This window comes from Cataglyphis hispanica, chromosome 3, assembly GCF_021464435.1.
Source record: "Cataglyphis hispanica isolate Lineage 1 chromosome 3, ULB_Chis1_1.0, whole genome shotgun sequence".
NCBI classification, from domain to species: domain Eukaryota; kingdom Metazoa; phylum Arthropoda; class Insecta; order Hymenoptera; family Formicidae; genus Cataglyphis; species Cataglyphis hispanica.
Window position 1 is genome coordinate 11626469 of NC_065956.1, and position 24821 is coordinate 11651289.

The 24821-nt window shown below is 29.5% G+C and overlaps 4 protein-coding genes across 16 annotated transcripts in view; 2 read left to right on the plus strand and 2 right to left on the minus strand.

Moving 5' to 3' along the window:
- Nucleotides 1–274: 274 nt before the first annotated feature.
- On the minus strand, nucleotides 275–2791 carry LOC126859317 (signal recognition particle 14 kDa protein). The gene is made up of 4 exons (XM_050610455.1): nucleotides 2629–2791; nucleotides 2490–2562; nucleotides 2158–2270; nucleotides 275–2083 (listed from the first exon to the last, which is right to left on the minus strand). Exons 1-4 carry the CDS (start codon nucleotides 2650–2652, stop codon nucleotides 1967–1969), a joined length of 327 nt encoding a protein of 108 aa, XP_050466412.1. The 5' UTR covers nucleotides 2653–2791; the 3' UTR covers nucleotides 275–1966.
- A 223-nt stretch (nucleotides 2792–3014) lies between these two features.
- LOC126859296 (transmembrane emp24 domain-containing protein bai) lies at nucleotides 3015–5920 on the plus strand. Its single transcript, XM_050610429.1, has 5 exons — nucleotides 3015–3346; nucleotides 3552–3681; nucleotides 3925–3995; nucleotides 5144–5270; nucleotides 5500–5920. The coding sequence occupies exons 1-5, from the start codon at nucleotides 3167–3169 to the stop codon at nucleotides 5619–5621; spliced, it is 630 nt and encodes a 209-aa protein (XP_050466386.1). The 5' UTR covers nucleotides 3015–3166; the 3' UTR covers nucleotides 5622–5920.
- Nucleotides 5921–6175: 255 nt separating this feature from the next.
- LOC126859261 (feline leukemia virus subgroup C receptor-related protein 1) overlaps nucleotides 6176–24821 on the minus strand; it is a 53239-nt gene continuing 34593 nt past the window's right edge. For 3 of the 9 annotated variants that reach the window (XM_050610352.1, XM_050610353.1, XM_050610351.1), the window contains exons 2-9: nucleotides 13999–14183; nucleotides 13075–13296; nucleotides 12340–12564; nucleotides 10114–10255; nucleotides 9509–9714; nucleotides 9227–9330; nucleotides 8793–8903; nucleotides 6176–8512 (exon numbers count right to left, since the gene is read on the minus strand). In XM_050610352.1, the coding sequence (XP_050466309.1) occupies nucleotides 8251–8512; nucleotides 8793–8903; nucleotides 9227–9330; nucleotides 9509–9714; nucleotides 10114–10255; nucleotides 12340–12564; nucleotides 13075–13296; nucleotides 13999–14091 (1365 nt within the window). In that variant the 5' untranslated portion in view covers nucleotides 14092–14183 and the 3' untranslated portion in view covers nucleotides 6176–8250. Of the gene's footprint in view, nucleotides 8513–8792; nucleotides 8904–9226; nucleotides 9331–9508; nucleotides 9715–10113; nucleotides 10256–12339; nucleotides 12565–13074; nucleotides 13297–13998; nucleotides 14184–15420; nucleotides 15717–17494; nucleotides 17730–24821 lie in introns of those variants that run through there. The other 6 variants (XM_050610356.1, XM_050610357.1, XR_007688780.1 and 3 more) reach the window with 5 other exon arrangements.
- LOC126859221 (uncharacterized) overlaps nucleotides 18709–24821 on the plus strand; it is a 40312-nt gene continuing 34199 nt past the window's right edge. Inside the window, exon 1 of one of the 5 annotated variants that reach the window (XM_050610261.1) lies at nucleotides 18709–18788. In XM_050610261.1, coding sequence (XP_050466218.1) covers nucleotides 18724–18788 — 65 coding nt within the window. In that variant the 5' untranslated portion in view covers nucleotides 18709–18723. Of the gene's footprint in view, nucleotides 18789–21493; nucleotides 21743–23458; nucleotides 24778–24821 lie in introns of those variants that run through there. The other 4 variants (XM_050610260.1, XM_050610264.1, XM_050610263.1 and 1 more) reach the window with 4 other exon arrangements.

Below are 24821 nucleotides of genomic sequence, written 5' to 3' on the forward strand. Positions count from 1 at the left end.
TTTTATAATTTTGCTTACTGAAAACTATCAAAACAGTTCTCTTTTGCATCGAATCATTAATTTATTTCTTTGAATGATTAATTTACGCGCCTTCTGCTTGTAATACGAAATCTTGTTTTGTGAAGTCTGATTCGCCAGAAAAATGTAGGTACATTCTAAGAACGATATTTTTAGAATTAAATTCGACTTCTGGAACTGGACAATCGTGTCAAGGTACATTTAAAATTTTCTCTCGCGCGTGGATATAAATGAATCAGTACTCATTTTTATCATATCATGTCATCTGTTATTTATATGTTGCATAAAACTTCTCATTTCTTACAAATAACACATTTTTTTTCAATATCTGTGGAAAACATTGCGAGGAAACGTGAAGGAAAATATATTCTTCAATATCAATTTAGTAATTGGTGCTCCAAGCTGAAAATTTGTAGCACTATGGCTATATTTTTAGAAAGAAGAATCAAATTCCTTAACTCTGTTACAATCAAAATTTCTTGCTCTCCAATTCGCATAATTTTCCAATAACGAAAGCGCAATGGAGGAGATTCATGAAGACGACGCGATTCACTCGCGATTGTTTATTCGCGGCTGTAATGTATACAATAATAAATTCATGTTACACACATCAGATATTAAATTGGCAATCCTCCAGGATTTTGCACAATGGTCCTCGTTCAGATTCAGTGCCAAAGTTTACTTGTAGAATATATAATGCCGCGCACAGATCGTCAGATTACTTTGAGATGAGAAAAACATGATTCGTGGAGGAAAAATAAAATCGTACTGACCGTATCAAAACAATATTAATGTATTCTTTCGAACTTTCTTTTCCCATTTGACATTATTGTCAAATAAGAACATCATACGGCAATTTTTATCGATAATGTTACTTTAACAGGCATTTTAAGATGCACGATTTTGAGATTTGCGACGAAATACTCGATGCAAATTGTTTATTTCAAGAATAACAGAAACCAAATTCCGAAACGCAATGAATCTAATACACAGATGCAAATTACAGCAATTCTCTTCGTTTTAACAAAACAAGTAAAATGTAATTCTCGGCACTATCGAAATAAACTGCTTGCATATGTAACGATTAGGTAATCGCAGTTGCGGATTACTGCTCGAAAAAAAGATTTATTTAGATGACCGGAGAGACATGCGATAAATCGATCAGATATTTTTGCAACTAAAAGTCTAGCACCATAAATCTTGTGGAACGGAGACAAAGATTATTTCGCATCATTCAAAACAATATTTGTGCGACAAACGATTAGAAGAGTGATATATTTCGAAGTATTATTCAAGTCACTGGTTCCATTGTTTGGAAGACAATATAGCATTGAAATTTAGTATCTTCGAAATTTTTCCAATACAGGGAGAGTGATAAAAATATATAAAAGATGATACGTTCCTTTTTATATCTGAAGATATTTAAATTTTATAAAAAGAAGTATTATTTTCTTATTATATATAGATATCTTCACATATATAATCCAACAAAAAAATTAAAGAAAAAGATATAGTAATAAAATGTATATGAAAAACGTTATCTCCTGAATTTATGTATCAAACTCAAATTTATATATCAAATAGATCAATAAAAGTAATTTTATTTAAAACTCCGTTCAAATTTGATGCCGCGATAATTGTTAAATATTTCTTTCCCGGTTATCTGTCTTGAATTTTAATCGAATAGTTGTCTCGAATATTTGAATATTGCTTTATTATAATTGCACAAGTTTATGAAAATGCGCATTTATAAAATGCGGCTGTGTGTATGTGCTTCATAACATATTATTTACCTTTTATACATTAGTCTATACAAAATGTTGCACAAAATGCACCTTTCTCCTTGGTTTATGCAATAGACAAACGTCAATATATGGCGAACACAGTATATAAAAAAGTTTTAATAACAAAGAAATGAACAACTGCTATGCAGTTAGTCCTCGTTGGGTCAGTGAACCTTTGGCTTTGTTGATTTTGCCTTCTTCAGCTTTTTCAGTCCACTTATATTTGTCTTTAAGAGAGTCCAATATGCCTGCTGGAATTTGTTTACATCTTTGGAATGAATCTGAAAAATGAAAATATTAGTGTCAGAGATATAAATAAGCCATTGTCATCTATCAGTGAAAAACAGATACACACAACAGTAGAGATTTTCTTATTGCGAAAAGATGCACGAACTAGACAAAGATACTCTGTTGGAGTCGGTAGAGGAGGCCTGCCTTTCCTGGGCACAGGTTTATTATGTCCATTAACTGTAAGAGAAATAAAAAACCTTTAAAGATACAAGGAAAAAAAGAAATAAAAATAAAAAAGCATATTAATTTTCGTTGTTAAATCTTTTTTTATTTCTTGTCGAATATATATAATTCGCTAGAGTTAAAAAGACCAGTATTTTTCAAATAAATTAATAAAATGCGAAATTCTTTTTTTTTAAGTTCTAGAAATGAATAAAAAACGAAGGTTACACTCACATCTCTTAATAGTGAGTGACACTGCACCAGACAGACGCGATTTCTCAAAGAGTTTGGTTAGCTCCGCTAAGAACTGCAATTAAAATTCATTAGTCTTTCACGTTTGAGGAAGCGATGTACCGGCGAAATGTCAAATTACCGCATCATTCTCCAACAGTACCATTCTGACGATGGTAGCATATGTTAAATGTCAAAAGCTGTTGAAAGCAATCGCCTAAAAGTGATTAGACGAGAGGTTAGAAAATGCAGCCGCAATTCTTGCCTATATGACAGAACCATTGACTACGCGAAATTCTTAGAAGACGATCCTCGTAGCTGAAATCGATCGTTCGTAATAAATGTTAAAAAATTCAAGAAATTATCTAATATTTCTATATTTCAAAATATATAGAGTAGAAATCATAAAAAATTTTTTTTTAAATCATAAATATTTATATATTTCAAACTATTCGCGTTTCACATGCAAGAGAAAATCATAATCAATCTCCAAGTATATAAAGAGTTCGTGTGTCCTCTCTAAGTTATTAGTAGTATTTAATGGTCAATGGCTGCCACCTCATCGTGATGTCGTGATGTTGACGAATGTTCTGTACTGTGGAATGCGTGGAACTTGCTGGTAATACGTCAAGCTGATCGGAACCTTTGCAGGACGATAATTGACAATAATAACAAATAAGATGAGCCGCTCTCACATCAGAGCTCTCCTGGCGATTTTCTTGATCGCTCAGGCTCACGGTATCATGTTCTACCTGTCGCCGAACAGTCACAAGTGTCTCAAGGAGGAGGTTCAGGCGGATGTACTTGTCACGGGAGAATATGAGGTGTCCGAGGCGATAGGTCAGAAAACCGATTACGCGGTGAGTAGATTGTGATTTATCCTACGGTATCTCTTCATTCATCCTTTGTCGAATATAGTCCTGTAGGAGCAGAGGTTAGGAAAGACATAATCACACATGTCATATCTCATTATGGACTGACAGCTGTGACAGAAAATTTCGTATTTTCTTTAAATATGACAATAAATATAAAATTTTTAAATGAATAATTTTTTTTTGTTTACAGATACAGGATTCCAAAGGACATATATTGTCGCAGAAGGAAGATATTCCTCATGGAAAGCTATTGAAATTCTCCTTTGTAACTGAAACTTATGATACTTTTGAAATATGCTTTGTTTCACATGTTCCAAATCGTACGTATAACCAGGTTTATTATTTTATTTTATTTATCATACTGTGCTCTGTTGTGAAATTATTGTTAATTTGATTAAACAACTAAACTGAAAAAATACATATAAAAATGTATATATGTATATATTTGATTCTTATAATAAACAGATTCTTATATAAAATATAAAATTTTACATTATATATATATATATATATATATATATATATATATATATATATATGTGTGTGTGTGTGTATGATTTCAGATCAACGTGGAGTCAGGCAAGAAGTTACGCTAATCACAAAACGTGGCATTGAAGCAAAGAATTACGAAGGCGTAAGTCCATGCACTGTATATCATTACAAATGATCATATTTATTATAAATATACCTATCCTACCTTTGATATCATTTAACAAGAAACTCTGATCTTATTTTATCTATTTTCTCTTTATATGTGGCTTATTTCCGCGACGCAGTTGGTAAAGTAGAGTTTTCAATATTGTGTTTTCATACACATAGCATGCATTTTGTCACAAACTGACATTTGTATATGGTAGCCAGTCTTAAGTTTATGCTGATAGAGCATAGCACAATTACATTACTTTTTGCATGATTTTATTGCCAATGTTCCATTAACAAAGAACTGTTATTTTATCTGCACAAACACAAAATAAGTGTTCGACACTGAAATCAATTATATTTACTTTATAATGAACGTATTATTATATTCTGCTAATAAGAATTTTTACTACTAATTCTGACTATTAATATTTGGAAAAAATATTTTAGCCTTTAAAAATTATTCGATTTTTCTGCAAGGAATATATTTTCCATTGTAATTATTAGACTTTTAAAAAATATGTTAATGGTACATCCCTATATACAATAGTATAATAGTAACATGTGCTAATATTGAGTTTCAACTTTTTTTCAATAATACTAAAGACACAAAATACTAAATAATTTGATTGTATATCTTTTAGAGATTATAATATATATATATATATATATATATATATATATATATATATATATATATATTATTTTGTTATATCATAATATTTTTATTTATAAAAAAATTTAACAAATTTGTGTACAATTTGTGTTAAAATATTCGATTATTTAGATATTTTTGAGCGGATATTTTGTACAGTTTCTGATATAAAATTTACATTCAAAATACGATCTTTAAAAATCAAGGATTTTAATAACAAACTTCTTAAAAATAATTAGTCGACTTTATCACACTTGGCTACTCAAAGATTTGTGCTACTGTAATCTTGGAACTTACAATATCGCCTAATAATGTTTTTTGTTACTTTGTACAAAATACACACAAAGATCATTATTTGGTTTTAATTTTATAATAAATGGGTTATAATAAATTCTTTTTTTCGATTGATTTATATCGACACTAACGAAACTGCTGAGATTTTTATTATCGCCAATTTCCGTGAAAATCATTATTATTTTCATCAACAGATCGGCGAAGCAGCCAAGTTAAAACCAGTAGAAGTGGAATTGAAACGATTGGAAGATTTGTCTGAGGCGATAGTGCAAGACTTCGCAAGAATGCGCAAAAACGAGGAAGAAATGAGAGATACAAATGGTAAGAAAACAATGTAAAAAAATTATATCGCTTAGGAAAAATATAAAATATTTCACAGCCAATATTACTTTCTCAAACAGTAGGAAAAGGGCTTTAATAAAATGATAATAAATTTTTAAATTATAAACAATGGACGTACACATTGAAATAATAGTTACATTTTCATAGTTCTATATTACTTGATAATCTAATTCTAATTAATAACAAATGGACTTCTTTTTTATTTCAGAGGCCACAAACACTCGAGTGCTATACTTCAGTTTATTCTCGATATGTATTCTTTTCGGGTTATCCACTTGGCAACTTTTCTACTTCCGACGTTTCTTCAGGATGAAGAAACTCATAGAATAAATTTGTAATAAATACATTTATTCTTTGAATTTCAGTTTTTGTTATTTGCAACTTCATATTTAAATGCGAATTTACACGTTATGAAACATTTTTTTATATTGCAACATAAAAAAAAGTTTGAAATAAACAAATAGGAAATGAAACGTCAACAATCATGTTACCGCATTTGAATCAATGTAAAATATGATAGGTTCTTATCATCTCACCACATACCGTGCATGTATCACGTTACCGAAGACATAATGTTAAAAAAATGTAAGATAGAAGATTTCTTAAATAAAAGATTATTGATATAATCACATTTGCGTTAATCTCTATCTGTATACAAACATCTAAATTTTATGTAAAATAAATATATTTTTTGTTATATAAAAGATATCTTTATATATATATTATTTTATATCGATATCTATCTAATTATGTAAATTTATTATATCAATATTAATATACAATAGATTCGTATTTCTTATGATACATATCTATAGAAACTGACATCTCTTTTTTTTCATATGTAAAGCTCGATCAATGTATGAAAGAACATATAAAAGAACAGATTGTATTGTTTAAACATTTTATTTATAAAATAGAACTATCTTATGAAAACAATAAATAGCTTAAGAAATACAGTGAAGAAATATCGCTTGGAAGACAATTTATTTGTCAGTTCGAAGGCGGATATTTTAAAATTTCTCTTGGTAATTGAAAAAATAGATATTAATATCGATCGATTGCAAAATACAGCTCATTTAGTATTAAAAAAACAATATTAAATATATTATCATATTAATAGCACACAAGGTGATCATATAAGTTTTAAAATGCTTTATACTCGCAGTTGGATATCTTCTTATCGCTAAGTATGATGATTTCCTTATTAAGATAAAACATTCCAGATTTGAATATGAATGTATTAGATACTGCCAAATTAACCCGAACTAATTCGTAAAAATATTATACATTTTAATAAAACATTCATCCTTCGACAATATTCGCAATAGGTAAATAATATATATTTTTCTTTTAATAAATGATTTCTTATGTCCCAAGATAAATGAGCAATTAAAAATGGGGTTCAACATAACAATTCGAACACTCAATAGATAAATAAACAAAAAAACAAGACTACATTTACAAGAATTTACATTTTTTGTATACCGCGATAAAATACGATTTTGTACAGATCTAATTTATAAATAGCTACATTTTAACAAAACTACATTTTTGCTCGCCTTTCGAAAAAGGAAAATAATTTATTTTGTTATAGTTTTTTATCACATAAAACGAGCGAGTAGTTCCACGCAAATAGTAACAATCAGAACTACATATATTACATTATTGCCGGATAGAATAAATACAAGAAGAATAGTTAAATTTTACGCCAATAAAGTAACATGTCATATCATTGCGAAAAACTACAATCGCTCTATTATTAACGTTTTAATATAACAATTATTATAGTGAATATTAATCGACAATAATTAATGCCACGAGATAACAGAGGTGAAATCCATGTTCATTATCATTCTTTATGCTCTTTTCTACTTATATATTTATATAATATTTATATATTATCGCAATAACTTGGAGTGTCATTATTCTTAGGCTTGTCATTTTTAATTATTTTATCTATATCTTTTCCATATACAATCTATCTGCAACAAATATCTGCGCGGCTGAAAGTTTGTACAAATGATTAGGCATTTTCTAAATTAACGTTACACAACAAGACATATATTTTAACATACGTTAATTCAAGATAAGGAATTTATCGTTTTTCTTCTTATTACTCATCAATATTAAAATAGATTAATAGAAAGATATAAAAATTGAAGAAAATGTAAAAAGATAAAAATTCAAAATTTGTAAAATTGTAAAATTTTTATAGACAGATACAAGAATATATTATTTTATAATGAATTCCTAAAACTTTTTTTTTCAAATTTTTATAGTTAATAAATTATAATAAAATTAATTCGCCAATTTTTGGCATAATTATTTTATTGTTGCATAACGCTATCTAAATACTACAACCTACCTGAGATAAAGAAGACCAACTAACAAGATCCAGAGAAGTTTCCCAACGATTTTTGTTTTTCATTATCATTTGTACCAATAGAACACTTTGTGTTTCCATTATATCTAAGAATGTATAGCGTGGAAACAAAAATATATATACCTATCTTTCTTTTTAAATTTGGCAAATCTGGCTATTAAATATTTTTTACACAAAATTGGACCATTATTTCTAAAACACAGCTTTCTAGCTTTCTCATTTTTGATTTAGCACTTGGACACTAAGCACTAAATCAAATATCTATGTAAATTTTAAAATAAAAATTTGAGAATCTTACATGAAAAATAATTATATTTTTCATATCCTAGTATCTTCAACTAGTCTTTTTCAGAACTCTTATAGTTTCAGGAAAGATACATCTTCCCTCGATAGGTACACATGATTGAGAAAAACGATGCTACTCTTGGCGCATATAGTGTGTACTCGTAAAGAATAAATTAAGTCCCAAATGGACTATGACAATGTGTCGCGGGGAGAATTGTCGAGGCGGAAATCACTCGTCCCGAGCTGTAGAAGCCCATCGCTACCTGTTACGATTGACTGCCGTTTAAACTGTCAAACTTTCGCGTTTTGGCGTCTCAGATCGTTGGGTATCATAATCGTAAGCAAAGTTCCGATTCCGAGGCCGATGCACATCGCGATGTTTGCCCATAAGTCACCGAATGTTCCGAATAAAAAACCGTAGAGCATCGTGAAGGTGATGCCGAAAACCTGTACCACTGCGTTCAACAAACCCGCCGCCGTTCCTTCTGGTTCCGGATACGTAAGCTCAGCGGCGAACTCAAAACCGACCGGCAAATAACCGGTAATAAAGAAGCTAGAAATAGATTGTAAAAGTCCCAAATTAAAGATGAGCGAATTATCTATTGAATGCGCGAACTTCTACGAAAAGGACAATTTTAACGAGAATTTTTAGCGAAGTCTGACATCAAAATATAGAGTATCTTATGACAAGTCAAAAAATGAAATCAATGTTTATAAATTAAGAAACGCATCATCGCGAAAATCATAATATTAAATATGTTTGTGCAGATATAAAGTACTTCTACTAAAAAGTTCGCGAATGACACAATGTGAAAATAATCATTAGATTTTACCCTAAGACGCCGGCCGTGATGTAGACAACGTATATCCCTTTGCTGTCCAGTGTCAAAGTAAAAATTATCATTCCCATGAAACAACATAGATAGACTATTAGCGTTGTCTCTCTGAAAATTTATATATTCTTTGTATCGTTTCAATCGCATAAATCTCAATTTATATTATCCGATAAAATGATATAAATTGAAGTACAGAAAAATATACAATTTAATATAATTTGATGAATTATTTACAACATAAACGACATCTTAAATCTTGATAAGATTTTAATACAATAATCGTTATTATATACTGATTTTAATTTGAAAAAAGAATCGAAGTAATTTGTTTAAATAATATTACCATTGTTCAAGTGATGTAGATTTTTAAAAAAGTGTTGTTGGGCAATATTAAAATAGAAGTCATCACTTCGTAGAATCTGATTACTCACTTGAACTTGTGGGTTTTATCCAATATAACGCCGCATATAACGGAACTCAACATCCCGGTGCAAACTATCGTTAAGCCAATACGACCAGCGTCCTCTTCATGTCCCTGAGAGGAAGAAAAGTTTAAATTCTATAATTTTCCAGAGAATCGAGAAAAAATACACATATTAAAATATTTAATATTAATAATTAACAATTTGTGAAATAGAATCCAAAAAGAATATCGAAAAAACGAAATTTCAATTGCAGAGAATTGTAATTTCTTGGGGAAAGGAAATACTTACCGGGAAATATTTGAGAATAATTTGATTCAAGAGGGTGCTTATGGCGTAAAGGACGGCGATATTGATGCCGTAACTGAATAAAAGCAACACGTAACCGATATTGCTGAACAGCCTCTTGATAGAACAAAAAAACGACTCATTCTCGGTGTTTCCTCTTTGAACAGCTTGAGCAGGACTAGGTGGTAAAGGCGGTGCCGACTTGAAGACTATAAATTACTGGTTTCTATTAAATGTTAGGAGAAAATGTACGTGTCTTAATAATAAAATTTCGGAGCTGATTAAAGAAAATATAAATTTGTGTAAAGACGAAATATATTATTTCGAAATATCTCTTAATGAGATAACATTCATAAAATATAATGTGTGATATTTTAAGGAAATTATTTACATAAAATATCTTTTCAATTGTGTAAAACAATTTCTTTTATATTCTTGTTTTTTTTTTAGTTTGATAATTTTTATAACAAAATATTCTAATCATTATATCATTGAAAGTCATATATTGTTTATTTTATTTGCGTGAGTCAAATAATATCTTTCCTAAATTTTTCAGCTTCGAGATTTTATTATTGTACAACTATCCGATATAAATGGAAGTTACGTACAGACTAATATGAGAGCTAGCACAAACGTCGTAAAAGCCGCGACGATATAGAACATAAGTCGCAATCCCCTTTCAATGTTGCAGATATTGTCACTGTTGGGCACTAACATCGGTGGAAATAAAAAACCGATAGCAATACCCAGCTGCAACAAAAAGCCAAGAGACGAATATCCTAAGAATTTGTTTTCGAGTTTCAGAAAAAAGTTTTTAAAACATTTATTGTGTAGTTACGTTCAATCTTCTTCGATTATATAACATACATAACAACGCTTATCTTGAAAGCGTCTATTTATAACAAACAAAATTAGTATTGTTTGTATTATTACTATATTTGTATTATTACAGGTTTACTTATTATTAGTGGAATGTTTTCGTTTCCAGCTGTTAAAACAAGTCATATCTATTTACGTATTTAAAAAAAAAACACTAAAAATTATTTAGAATTATAAAATTATAAAAATTTAAAATTATGCATTATATGAAAAGAGACTATGTATGAGACTATGTTCATTTTTTCAATACAAAAAAAAAAATGGCAATTTTATATTTTCTATTTAAATTGTAAAAATTTAAAAACAAATAAAAAAGAAATATGGTTTTTATATTTTCTACTTGAATGTAAAAATCTTAAGATAGAAATTAAAAAAAACAGGGACATTAGATATTTTTTCTTTTCTGAAAATTTATGTTTCTAGAGTTGTGATTTAACATTCTGATCCACGATAAAATTAGTATTACTAATATTGAATTAGTATTGAATCGAGTTTCCGTTTTATTCATTGCAAAATCGATATAATTAAGGCGTGATACTCTTCCCCGGAAAAATGCTAACGTAACAACTGATAAAATGATAGCGGTCCGCACACAGTCCGCACCTAGGATCAATTGAATCCGATATAGGGTGAGTCCCCTGCCCCCTTCGTTTCATTCATCCGCCCCCGCACAGACACGGACGATATGTCTGTCGAGGTAGCGAAATTAATCGTGGGTGTCCACTTCGACTCGGTTTCCCACCTAATTACAGTCGCAATTTAAATCTCTTGGAGCACCCTTCGTCGATTAGCGAATACTCCAGACTGCCACTTCCTTTATTCCGCGCGCGCGGGTTCCAATTCTCGTTTGCCTGCACGTGCAGCGACACGTGTCATTGTAATAATCATGTCTTTTCAATGTCGTATATTTTTGAAACAATAAGTGGTAATGGCTCCGTTTGATGGAAAACGAGTCTTATGTAATAATACCGAGAATTTACTTTAAGAAACAATCAAGATCTTGCGTAATACTTCTTAATATAAGAATTGTTAGAACGATGACAATTAATCAATGACAATCGAAACATTTTGCACAAAGTTATATTAAATTAAACTGAAGAGGAATTCGCAAGACCTTTCACACAATTAAATCTAAAAATTGACCTTATTATATATGTAAAAATAATCACGCATATACACACATAATGCAAACATTAAAAAAAAATTTAATAATGCTCCTGCATTATTTAAATCGAAATTATGTAAAATTCATTATTTTAAATTATATTCAATTGAACAGAAATGCTGATATGCAATAAATTTAAAAGTTATTAATTTGGAATTAATTGGAATAAGAGAGACGGAATTATCAAGATATTTAATTATTTTACATATAATAATTATTTTGTAATCCATATACAAATGAGAAAAGTACAAGAATTTAAATTAATATCCACGTCGCATTAAGCAAATTCATTTATCTCATCATTATATTACATTTCAATTGTCTATTATCGCGCGCTCTTGATCCATGTAATCAAAGATCATTTTATTGCGTGGATTGACAATTCGCGTTTTTTTTTTGTGCTTTATAAAGTTAACACGTTACAGACAGATGATACGCCATTCTTTATATCGTGAGTTTTTCATACTTTTCATAAAGATATTTGTACAAAGATAACGAGAGAGAGAGATATTGATACAAAATCAAATTCTTGCATTATTCAAAAAAAGAAATAAAAGCAATCATTAATTTAATCTTAAAAAAAATCTCATTTTAATAAAAAATTTTAGATAAATTTTCATACATTTTTTACAATTTTTATAATTTAATAACAAATAAAGAGATAATGTAAAAATGTAATAAAAAATTAATAAAAAAATAACACAAATTTAAATTATCAAGTTTTCTTCAAACAAATTTAAATTTTATTCCAAATAGCATATTTTAATGGTGTATAAGGATATTTACATACCTGATTGCCGAAGACACCGATGCTACAGGCGCTACTAACTTGATCAGGCCCAAACCAAACAGCGGCCAATCGGGCTGGAACTGACAGAACGAAGGTTTGACTTACTGCCACCAGACTTTGGCCAAGGAACGTAATCCAGAAGCGATCGGTAGCTATGCTGAATACCTTTATCCAGGAACCAAGGGCAGTTCCAAGCGCCCCGAAAATCACGGCATATCTGAGACCCTAAAATCCCATTCCATCCCCCATGTTTAAATATTAATAAGCGGGAATCTATTGATATTATGCGGAATGAAATTCGTTCGATCAGCAACAATGATTACTTGAAGAAGAGTGACTTTCAAAAGATATCGTCCGTGAAAATTAAATCCTGTTGATCTCGAGATTGTATCCACAAACTCGTTTATTAGATAGATATAAAATTGTTTATTTTAAGTAGAAGAGAATGTTATCATTTGGCAATGATCTGATAAGGTGCTACACATATATTACAAGTTCTTAATAAATTGTACAAATTGTATGTGCCATCATAATTCGTTATCATACCTAGAAAAATCAGACGAATCAGGAAGTCCAATTTTTCAAAATTTATCACCGCACTCTAATAATTTAGAAAGACAATTACGCGAGAAGAAAAATCTTAAAAAATGTATGATAATTCTGAGATATGAGTATATATTCTCGTATATAATCTCCGATATATTTCGTTTTTATCGTTAAAAGATGATTACTTACGAACTTATCCAGCAGATAACTAGCAGGAAATATTAATGGTATATATGTTATCATATATATCATGCTTGTCATGTCTACGAGGAAACTTGATACATTGTAATAACGCATCACAATGTTCGCTATAATACTGTATTGGATCCATTGCATGGCGTTGCTCGCACTGTATAGTACAAAGAGGATAAGCATCAGCCATCTTTTTTTATAAATTTTAATCTCCAGGCCCTGTAACAAATCTTGTAATCAAAATGACATCCATTCTCGATTTTCTGATTTTTTTTATGCATGTCAAATATCCAAATATTATAATATTATGTAAAAATTTTGCAGCATTATTAGTTTCTTGTACGCTTCATATTATCGATTGAAAGAACAAAAGAATTGTGAAGAATTAATTCTAGCTTACTATATATCAATCGTAAAAATGGCATTCAATTATGCACACGTCAATTTTCTTTATGTACATTTTTATATACATGAAAGTGACATTAAAGCATTTTATAGAAAGTTTCATCTAAAAGTACAGAATTATATAAAATTTTCTTTTCTATAGACATTCTTGATACTTTCTTGAAAAAATTTTCATATTTTTTTTTAATACGGATATTGAAAGAAAAAATTTTATGAAGAAAAATTTTAATTACACGTATTAATATATATATATATATATATATATATATATATATATATATAAATTTAAGATTAAGATTTAAATAATGGATAGCTTATTGAAATAAAGCTAAATATATCGCATCAACTCGAAGCGAAGACTCTTTCTTTAATTTTCAATTTTTCCTTGATCAAGATTTAGGGGCCTATGTGTCCTTGCGTAATTAAAACGTATTAGAAAATATTTGCGCAATGATATCTAACGACATCGTTAAAAGTTACAGAATAGATCTCTTATTTGACAGCAGAATTATTCACCTGCGTCGGTTGTATACCGCCTTCAATGGTCTTTATGTAATCGCCAGAAGCTTTCCTCATTTTTTCAGACATTTGCGTTCGTTCCGACTCCATGATTAATATTAACAAGATTGATTGAATCGAACGATATCGTCGGGAGACGAATCAAAACGGTTCTCTCTCTTTCATTAATACAGCTTTACTTCCTACAATCCAAACAAGTGTTGGTTTCAATTCTCGTATCTTCGAGTGTATTTCTCATAAATACTTCGATAAGAGCACATAATTTAATCAAAAAATACAAATATTTGAGATGTTGAAAGCAAGATGTCGATATTTGGACATTAAAATATTTTTTTTTAAATACACCACTTTTTCTAAAGAGAGCACTTTTTATCATATTGCACAGAAAATTCTTGTGAAAAAATATATATCAAAAATTAATCAAAAATTCGCAGATTTTCGAGAAATGTATTATATGAATTACATGATAATGATTAAAATTACTGATAAGCTGTTTTAATCTATATATATATACGCGAATACGAGTTTATATATGATCCTTGTACATATGTAACCGGATGTGTATCTCAAACAAATTAGATAGAAATATTCATATGAGTCAATCCAAATGCTGAGCATTCTTTTTTAATATACGAATATATTCTTTTATTGTACAAAATATTCAAAATTGAATTAAACAGCTATTGTTCATCTTTTTCGACATTCTTAATATCAAATTAATGTTATGTTACGAATTTTAATTTACGTTAATGTTCCAACTAAAGATTGCATGTCGAGGAAAAGTATCTGTATGACCTACGATATTTCGCGAAGCTTCAGAGATTGTGATCAACTTCTAAAAAATAATTATTATTAAAATCTAAGTAGCAAAGTATTTATTCAAAATTAATATTTTTCTCAATAGAGTAATTTAAAGATAATTTATTTATAGATAAATTGAAACACACATTATATTGAAACATATACGTAAATACATATAAAATATTTTAACAAATATTTAAATCTTTTCAGCAACATAATTTTGCTTTTATTTATATATGTATTTGTATATACCGTAAAATTAGATATTAATTTTATTGATGATTATTAAATAGTATAAAAAGAAAATAAAGAAGCTAGGATATATATAAATTGAAATGTAGGGGAGAGAACGAAATCAATTAAGATATAATATGCATATGAACATATATGCAAAATGAATGCGAACATGATGCAAAACTAAAATCTATTAATGAATATTGGCAACTTTTTCCATAACAATGAAATTTTCGTAGAATTTTAAATTGTTTGCTATTTTACAATATTATAAATATATGAAAATTTCAATATATTTTTAAAAATATTTAAATTTTAATTTGTGAACAAAATGATTGACAACGTCGAATCTGAAATACTCAAATATTTTATACATAAGCATACGTTTTTATCCAATCTTCTCGTTATAATAAAATCGATCACGAATATTCGAAATATCCTTCTCCGATTGCTTTATCCAGACAAGTAATTCATGATCGCTCCTTCATGTTATCCATCACGAATCCTTTTGCGTATCTAAAATCACGTACGTAAAGGCGACCAGATGCTATATCGGTCTGTCACGTCTCATCATCGGCATGCCGATAACGTTTGATAACGGAGAGTGACTCGCGGTATCACGGAACGTCGAACGTAAACTGCATCGTGCATTCCGCGAAAGGTCCGTTCTACCGCTCGGCTAAATGTCTCACCATTGCCACCCCCTTCCCTAACATCGCACGTAATCGCACGTGAAAATATTTACGCACACAAGTACGTACGGCGTCTGTATGTGTGACGGTTACGCGCGCATCTATCAATGATAACAGTATCGTTGACGAATGCGCCGTCGCAATGCTAGTCGTTCACGAGTGTCCGAGGAGAATTGCCATCCTTGATAATCATTCTCCCACCGATGTTATTGTTCACTGTGGATACACACGGTATATGAAAAACTGCGCGAAATCGTTGCGACATTAGATCATTTTGCAATTCAGGCAATCTGTTTTTCTGGCAATGTGATTTTGCTATCGAAAAGTGAGACTGATTAAAAATTCTGGTTGAAAAAAAAGTTGAAGCTAATAAAGTTTTTATCTCTTTTTAACTGTGATCGATTGTGAATCAAGGAAATCGAGTTCAATAAATGTAAGATTTATCGGATTATGGAAATGGGGTTTATATAAATACATATGTTTTTGTACAATAAAAGATTTTATATAGATTTAAAAAAAGAAAATATTTATTTTCAAAAAAAAATACTTTGAGCTTTTTAATCATCATAAAATGACTTTCACATGATGTGCGGATCAGTTAAAATCCGCACTTAATTTCATTAATAATTTCATTAAAAGATTATTCAATGAATACAGCAATAACATACTATTTATTCTTGATCGATTTAGCAAACAAGTAAAATAAATGTGCACGATAATAACACTTCTTGATACTTTTCTCATCACGCACAAAATTTCCTATTCATAAAAATAATAAAAGAAACTACAACAAACTGCAACTAATTTTCATCTAATTAGAGAGAGTTTATTCTATCTATATATGTATATTTTTTAAATGGAGATAAAACAGTTTACTCTATCAATGTTATACGCAGATTGATAATAACTCTGAATCATTGTATAAAAATTCCGTTCTCCATCTCGGAAAATTTTCAAAGAGAAACGCAATGTATGTAAATTTCCAATATCATGCTGTTATCTTCCGATGACCTGGTTTCTTTCTGATATCGCGCGGGATATATTCTATGCTTCTTTAGATATTTATCATAATATAAGGTTTAAAATCGCGATCAAATATCGAATAACCTTTGCGCAAACTACGTCAAAACATTCATTTAAATATAGTTTTATTTAATTAACGTAAGCTAATAAGAATATTTTCATGATTCATAACAATCGTTAGTATTTTATAGTTTTATATAAATAGCAAATTATCTCTTGATTAATACAATTTTTTTAACACATTCCAAAACCGTCAATATAAAAAAATTTAATAGCTATCGTTTATATATTTGTTAAAAAAACATTAAAAATTCCATGAAAAGCCAAAAGACTATAAACAGCCAGGAGCACTACAAAGAAGCTGTCGTTTTATCAGCAGCATACAATGGCACAAAATAATTTGTATAATACAAATTTTTGTAATACAAATTATACATAAAGAGTCAGCACTTCGAGTTTCAAAATCAAAAAATGATTTCGCTTTATGATATATATTCAAACTACTCTTTTCATATAAATACGATATTATATACAGAGCCTAAAAAAAAAAAAACACTTTTCTGTTATCTCAAAACCAGCTTAATTTCAAGAAAGAGAGTGATTTCTTCATAATGTATTTTATTTATATATTTCAATATTATATTACAATTTTATAACAAAATTTATTTTTCCATATCCGCGTTATTAGGCATTGAAAATATATCGAATTATATCTATTTTTGAATTCCCGTTTCTCGTCTTACCTTCAAAGGAATCGACGCAAAAAAACCGGATTCCTCTCCAATATTTTGGATCTCGTTCATCGTTATAATTGAATCCTGCTCCATTTTCAACTTTAATTATCATAAGCACGCAAAAATTTTATTGAAACGTAAGTTTAATAAAATTAACTAAATCCACTAGAGACAAAAATGATCTTTGACAGAAGATCGTCGATGAAGCGCGATAACTTTTCAACCAACACTGTTGGCGTTTCTAGATTTCTCAAGTATCGTTTTTTCTTCAATCAGCAAAAAACTGTTTATTCGACTTTTATGACCGTTGAAAAAGAGAGAGAGAACAATCTTTTTAATTTTTCGACATATTATATACAAAAAAAAAAAATGACAAAACAATCAGCGATGTTAAACATGAGATGTGAACACAGAGACTGAAGTCTTCTAGTGATAATTAAACAACCGATAAAGTCGGTCGATTGGGAACTATCATTTCACGCCTGGATAAGTACTACACGATTATCGCATTATCAATATAATTAGTAGAACAGTAATTCTATATACATTTGGAAAACAAAATTATTTTCAAACAGCTGGTTACACTATACACAGCTAAATACGATACACGTTTTTGATGTTCTTCTATAAATTGTCAAGTTTTTTTAGACATAAAGATATTTTAAGTCTGATAATTCTTAAGTGTAATAAAATTAATAATTCGAGCGAATTATGATTTCATCGTGTGAGATATATTCGTGTGTGCATAATACTGGCGATTTATTTTTCATCATAAATTTTTCAATATAAAAATACAGTGCCTTTTTATCATACAAAGATTTATATAAATAATTATTTAATTAATTGAATAGATAGAACATTATATATTAATGATTAATTTTCTAATTATAATTGTTTCTGATATAAAAGAAAAAAGTATATTAAAAAATTATATCATATATTATTCTATGAAATACCAAATCTTCTTTTAAATTACATATATTTTGAAAGAATTTGTTATATGTAAAAATATTTATGTATAGATACTAAAAAATATTTTGAATTATATAATAAATTTTCACATTAGGTCATAGATTTAATTTCCAGATAAATTTCTTGAATAAAAAAAAAAAAAACTAATTTATAAGCAAAATGACAAATTTTGTAATAAGAAATAAATAAAATATTTAATAAGTAGCTAAGGCGAATTATAATCTCGTTCGCAGGAGCGAAGCATCTGGTAGATAATCGAGATAACAATGTACCATGTATCATATAAACTCGTCAGGCTGTCATGTGAAAGAGCTGCCAATACGATAATATGGTGCGTAATATTTTCACACTATGATCGCATCATCAAGAGCATCGTTCCACATCTCGAAGACTTCAACCGGCGATGCAAACGTTATATACAAGTATTGTAAAGTGACGTTACGTTGACAGCATTTAGTATTAGCAAATGAATCTACGTCGCGACCTATTCATTTTCACATCAGCAGTTTGCAACGTGACATGATAATTACACGTCTTTGTCTTTAAACATCATTACTCGCGCGTTTAAATAAAAATATATTACAAAATCTAATTTCAAAAACTAAGAGAATTCAGTTTTTTTTTTGTATTATTATATTTATAGTTATACTTATAAACTAAACTAAATTGAATATACATTGTTTGATATATAAACAAAAGCACCTATATAATCTAAAATATTTTGATTCTTAGCAAAAGCAATTAGCAATATCAAATCGAAAAAGAAAAAGAAAAAGCTTTAAATATAAAACTTGCAATATAATAATTTGGTTAGTTCAGTATTTCCTTGATAGTTACATTTTTTCAGACAAAGTGTCATTGGACAGCTGTCACGTATGAACATATCTTAAGATTCAAAAATTTCCATTTATTTAAAATGTAATACAATTGACATACGAAAACCAACATGTTCAATAACTGTGATAATTCCACCGCAACGAATGACTGGACCTTCAACATGCAACTGCAGTTTAATAATAAGAGTTGGACACGCATACTAATATCATTTTTTTACATTGAAAATAATAAAATAAAAAATTACAAGGCTTTGCTCTTTTTACGCGATATTTTATTATTGTACTCTATTTTTTATATGAATAAATATGTAACGTGCATTTCTGCAGATCGACGATTGATAGATTGAACGTCAATGAGGCATAAAAATTATGATATTTAAGACCTCTAAATGTGAGAGTGTCTAAGGCCCCGACAGGTAAAAACACGTCACTGTAATTCACGTGCTTCGCGCATCACGATGAAACAAACATCACGTATTATGTGAACTGACGAAGACGAACTTTCCTAACTCGTAGAAAATCGTCTACGAGATTGCAGAATCGGGACCTAGTCGAGTTTTATCACGAGCACCGGACGGATATGTGCGATATGCGAGTATAATTTTTGTGATATATTATTATATATATTATTCGCGTGTGGGAAAAGAAACACGGCTGTGATTTCTTGATCTCTAAAATAAGTGAACGCTTTCTTTCTACCTTTTTTTATGAGAGAGATAAATGCGCGAGAAAAAGAGTCTGTGCAGATAAAGTGATAGTGAATAAAGAGACATGAAGTATACTCCAACGATAGAGACTTTCACATTACGCATTTTTCAAGATTTGTGATAAAGTTAAAAAAATTTCTCTAGATTTGACGTGAATTAAAAATTCTTCTTCACTTCAAAATTGAACTATTCAATAAATATGTAAGTGTTAATTAATAGTGCATAATTTCAGAGAACCAACTGCATTTTTAATTTTAAATCAAATATAATAAGAGAATATGAGCTTCTTATATCTTTCACCTTGTCTTATACAAAATGACATATTGGTATAAAAAAATAAAGGTATGATTAATAATCAAATACATTTTATCTTACTTGCAATTTTTAAAATGCAATGAATGTGGTACACAAAAATCTGAAATAGAATATATAAATATTGAGGAATTTGGAATAGCGTAAAAAAGATTTGAATTATTTTGATTTAAAAATTTTTCAAGTATTTTAATTTTAAGAAATTTTATAAATTTTTTCGCATTCTTCACATTCTTGAACTCGATTAACATTGATAGCGAAAGATACCGATATATGATGAATGCTATTCAGCTTCTCTCTTCCAAAGGTCACGGGAAATCGATAAGAATTAAATATATAACCGATGGTGTGTATTCCATTTTAAAAATAGACCTACACATTTAATTATCAAGAAGAAAGACGTTATTTATGGCTTAAATGCAATACTATTCACATATGTGCAGTTTTTTTTCCATTAAAAAAATTCACGAAATTCCAGAAATAAAATATATAGTCTAATTGTATATAAAAGAAATTTATAATTAAAACTTTTTTTAGTATTTAAAATATTTTTGCATAAATTCTCCAAAATATATGAATGACTTAAAAGTTCAATTTCATAAAATGAATTTGTTAATTTCTTTTATTTTTTGCTATTTAATTACCGAAAAAAATCTTAAAATACAAAATGTACAAAGTGCGAAAAATAGTACATCAAACATTTAAAAATCTTGCATTAAATTATGAATAAAATAATATATATATAATTTATAACAACCTAAAAATTATTATATAAGAGTAAAAATGCTCCAAAAATTTGGCTTAATTCTAAATATATTAAAAAAATTAAATTTCTTCATATATCTCCTTCTATATATATATATATATATATATATATATATATATATATATATATATATATATAGAGTAATCGTTACATTTAACATTTGATAGAAATAAATTATAAAAGAACATAAAGATGATATATAGCCAATAAACACTCCCGTAATAAATTACATTATGCCAAGACCTTTCGGGCATGTCCTTGCTCACGCCTGGCGATGTGCTGTGATGATGTTAATCGTTCCGAAATGTTTCTGTGCTGCGTCGAATGATTATTATCGATTGTATCGATATATGTATGCCGGATACGTACGTATCATATCGCGAAAAACGCGAGTAACAGTCGATCAAAGTGCGTACTTCCAATCACATCTCAGAAATATCTCTGCTCCCTCTTAAAAAGAGACATATATGGAAAGAAAATACTTTTCCCTTTCGAAGAAAAAGTGTTCTTTCGTCACGTTTTTCATGAACATTAAAAACGTTCCCGAATTCTGCAAGTTTCAATTTTTGAAGAGAAGGAGGAACATGGTCGTCTCGCCCAGTATTGGTTTATTGATAGCTGGAGTGGCATCTGGGATTTTTATTTTCATTGGCCTCCGAGCAAAGTAAGTATTATATTTTAAAGATTATCAATTGATCGTAATATGTTGTTCTAGATTAAAAAGTTGAACGAACTTTTCCCCCCAAAAAAGTTCTCAAGTTTTTGAATATTTAAACTTTCAGAACTATTGCATTTTTTAACTTCTGAATAGTTGGAATAAGTTTTTGGGTTTTGTATTATAGGTGCTGAAAAAAATATGTAAATTCGTATTTTTAAAACCTTAGATTTTTTTCAGTGTATCAATTTTAATATTTAAAAAGATTTTGACTTTTTGTGGTTTTTTTTTCAAAAACTCTAAAACCTTTCCGAATCTAGATAATTCTTCTAGTAAAATATAATGTAAATTTGTTTCTTTTAATTTTTTCATCCATTTTTTTTCATTTTTTATATTAAATATTTGGTTCATTTTTTTTTTTTTAAATGAAGATGTAAAAACTGTTGTATCCAGAAATTTCGAAATTATCAAGAAGAGATGGATTTATCTCTTATCATATACATATCCACCGTATCATCATTCAAATTTTTTTCATGATTCTTCGAATAAAAACCTATATTGCCTCACGATAATCTTATTTAAGCGCTATTATCATAATATCGTAAACATCGCATTATACTTCAAGTGGACTTAAGACTGTTTTTTTAGCATTTTTTATACTTAAAATAAAAGATGTCATCATATTTTCTCACATTCAAAAAAAAAGAAGGATAAGACTTCACTTATATTTTTATTTCATCAAACACAGAGTTTTATGAACATTACATATTGATAGAGAGAGAGAGAGAGAGAGAGAGAGATTTGACTATTGTGAAAAGCTTGACAATACTATTATATAATATTCTTTAAGATCATTTGAATGGTGACGCAGCAAATTGGATAGTTTTGCATTCAAATCGAAAGGCATCGGATTTATTAATTCAAAGCAAATCGATACCAAAATAAATGTCTGCTGGTATTGTAAAATGACGAGATATTGTGTGTTGGCTATTGTTGACCCAGATTAAAAATTAAATTCATTTTTCGTATTACCAGTGTGTCACTACTTATAATAGAAACAATGTCGTATATTGATACAGACTTTCTGTATTGTTAGATTTCTCGATATTCTCTTATATTTAGACGTTTTATTTTCGAAAAGAACACATACTATTTTTTTGATGTGTTTTTTATTAAGTTCAACAATGTACACGTGTACTCAACTAAGATAAACTGTGTTCTTGCAGAAAGAACAAGTTATTTCTACACATTATTGCATGTAAAATAAAATTAGAGTCTCTTCCTCCTTAAATTATTTTTATAAAAATAATAAGGAATTCAAATATTTAAGATCCTCAAAAGCACACACACAACTGCAATCTACAATAATTTTTATCTAATTTGATCAAAAGTCATAGAAATTAATAATTTATTACTAAAAATTATTAATTTTATGATTAAAAATTACTTTAATAATTTTCCAAAACCGTTTACATTTCTCACTTTGCTAAAAACATCATTTATATTATCTAATAATTCAAATAATAGATTTCTGAATCGTCTTCAATTCGCGCTTCTCTCACGGAATCTCACTGATTTATCTTTCTTATATTTATTTTACTTTAATTTTACCTATCCGCATCTTATCTTATCTTACCGCGCGTGCTGTCGGCATACTTTATTTCTCGGCATTACGCGATCGCGACGGAGAGAATGTTGCGTGCAATGCTCCCGTGCGTGTAAATACCCGGACCCCGGGGTACCACAATCTCATCAGACGAGCCGGTTTAGGCTGGCGCAGCGTTACCGGAAACGCCTACGACGCGATGATACATACGACGTGTCGACGACGTATCGATACGTGTGAATGAGAGGAAGAACAAAGAGGAGGATGAAGAAGAAGAGAGAAAGAGAGAGAGAGAGAGGGGCGAAAAAGAAGTGTCATTAATTAAGGATGCACGTGGTGGTCCGGGGCGTGGAATACGTCAACGGCGAAACGTCGGGCATTACACAATGACCGAACGGCGTGGCACGTATCGAACGAACAATAGATGCAACGGCGCGTAGGGGAACCGGAAGCGCCGTATAGGAACCGAACACTCGGGGATCCGCGCTCACCAATCTGACGCTCTCTTCCATTGTCGGGATACTCGTTGTCGCGGATAGTCGGTCATTCTCGGTGTAAAACGCTAACGTGAATCTGCCTCGAGTGAGCTCTGAAAGATGCGAAGATGTTAGCCCTTTAATTCTCTATTTAATCAAGGCAGTTGATTGGATTCTCTGGTACGATATAATCAAACGAAGTTTCCATTTTACGATGCTTAGAATTTGCTTTGATTCTTGATGAAGTTAAAGGTGGGGTAATCTATTGGAACGACTCGACAATTAATCGGATTTTCTGATTATTCGACATCGATGAGACCGACGAAGTTCCTATTCGATTTGAAATTAATTTTCTGCAAAGTTAGAAATCTACTTTAATGTCTGCTTTAAGAGCAGTAAAATAAGGGAACAAACAAACTCGATGCTACGTTATTTGACATCATTGCAACAACTGAGACCGATGAAATTTTTACTCAACATTGGAAATTAATTAATCTTCTACAAAGTTGCAAGTTCTTTGTTATTGTTTATTTTAAGAAACAACAACCTCAGATTGTATGTAAGAAATTACATACAATTGACAATAATACTTCCATCGCATAAATCATCGAAATTTTTATATATGTTACTTCGAACGAAATAACATAAGATGCACAAATACAAAGTTAATATCGAATAAAAAAAAAAGGAAATCGCAATCGAAGTAACAAAATAAAATAAAATAGAAATATAGAAAACGTGCTAATAGAGAAAAACTTGGACATTTTTGTGATCATATGAGAAACAAAGCCGGAGAAACGACGTCAGACGATAAACAGAAACGGTTCATCGTTCTTACTTTTACTCGATGACAATAGCGCGAAACGTTCGCGTTGGTGTTCATTGTGAGACTGAATTGAAGCTGAACGACCGATGAAACATTTCTTTCTAAGGATCCTCTGCGGGAGAAAGCGAGAGAAGCGGTAAGTAAGATACAGTAAGAGCGACTAGGAGACTCTCGATAATT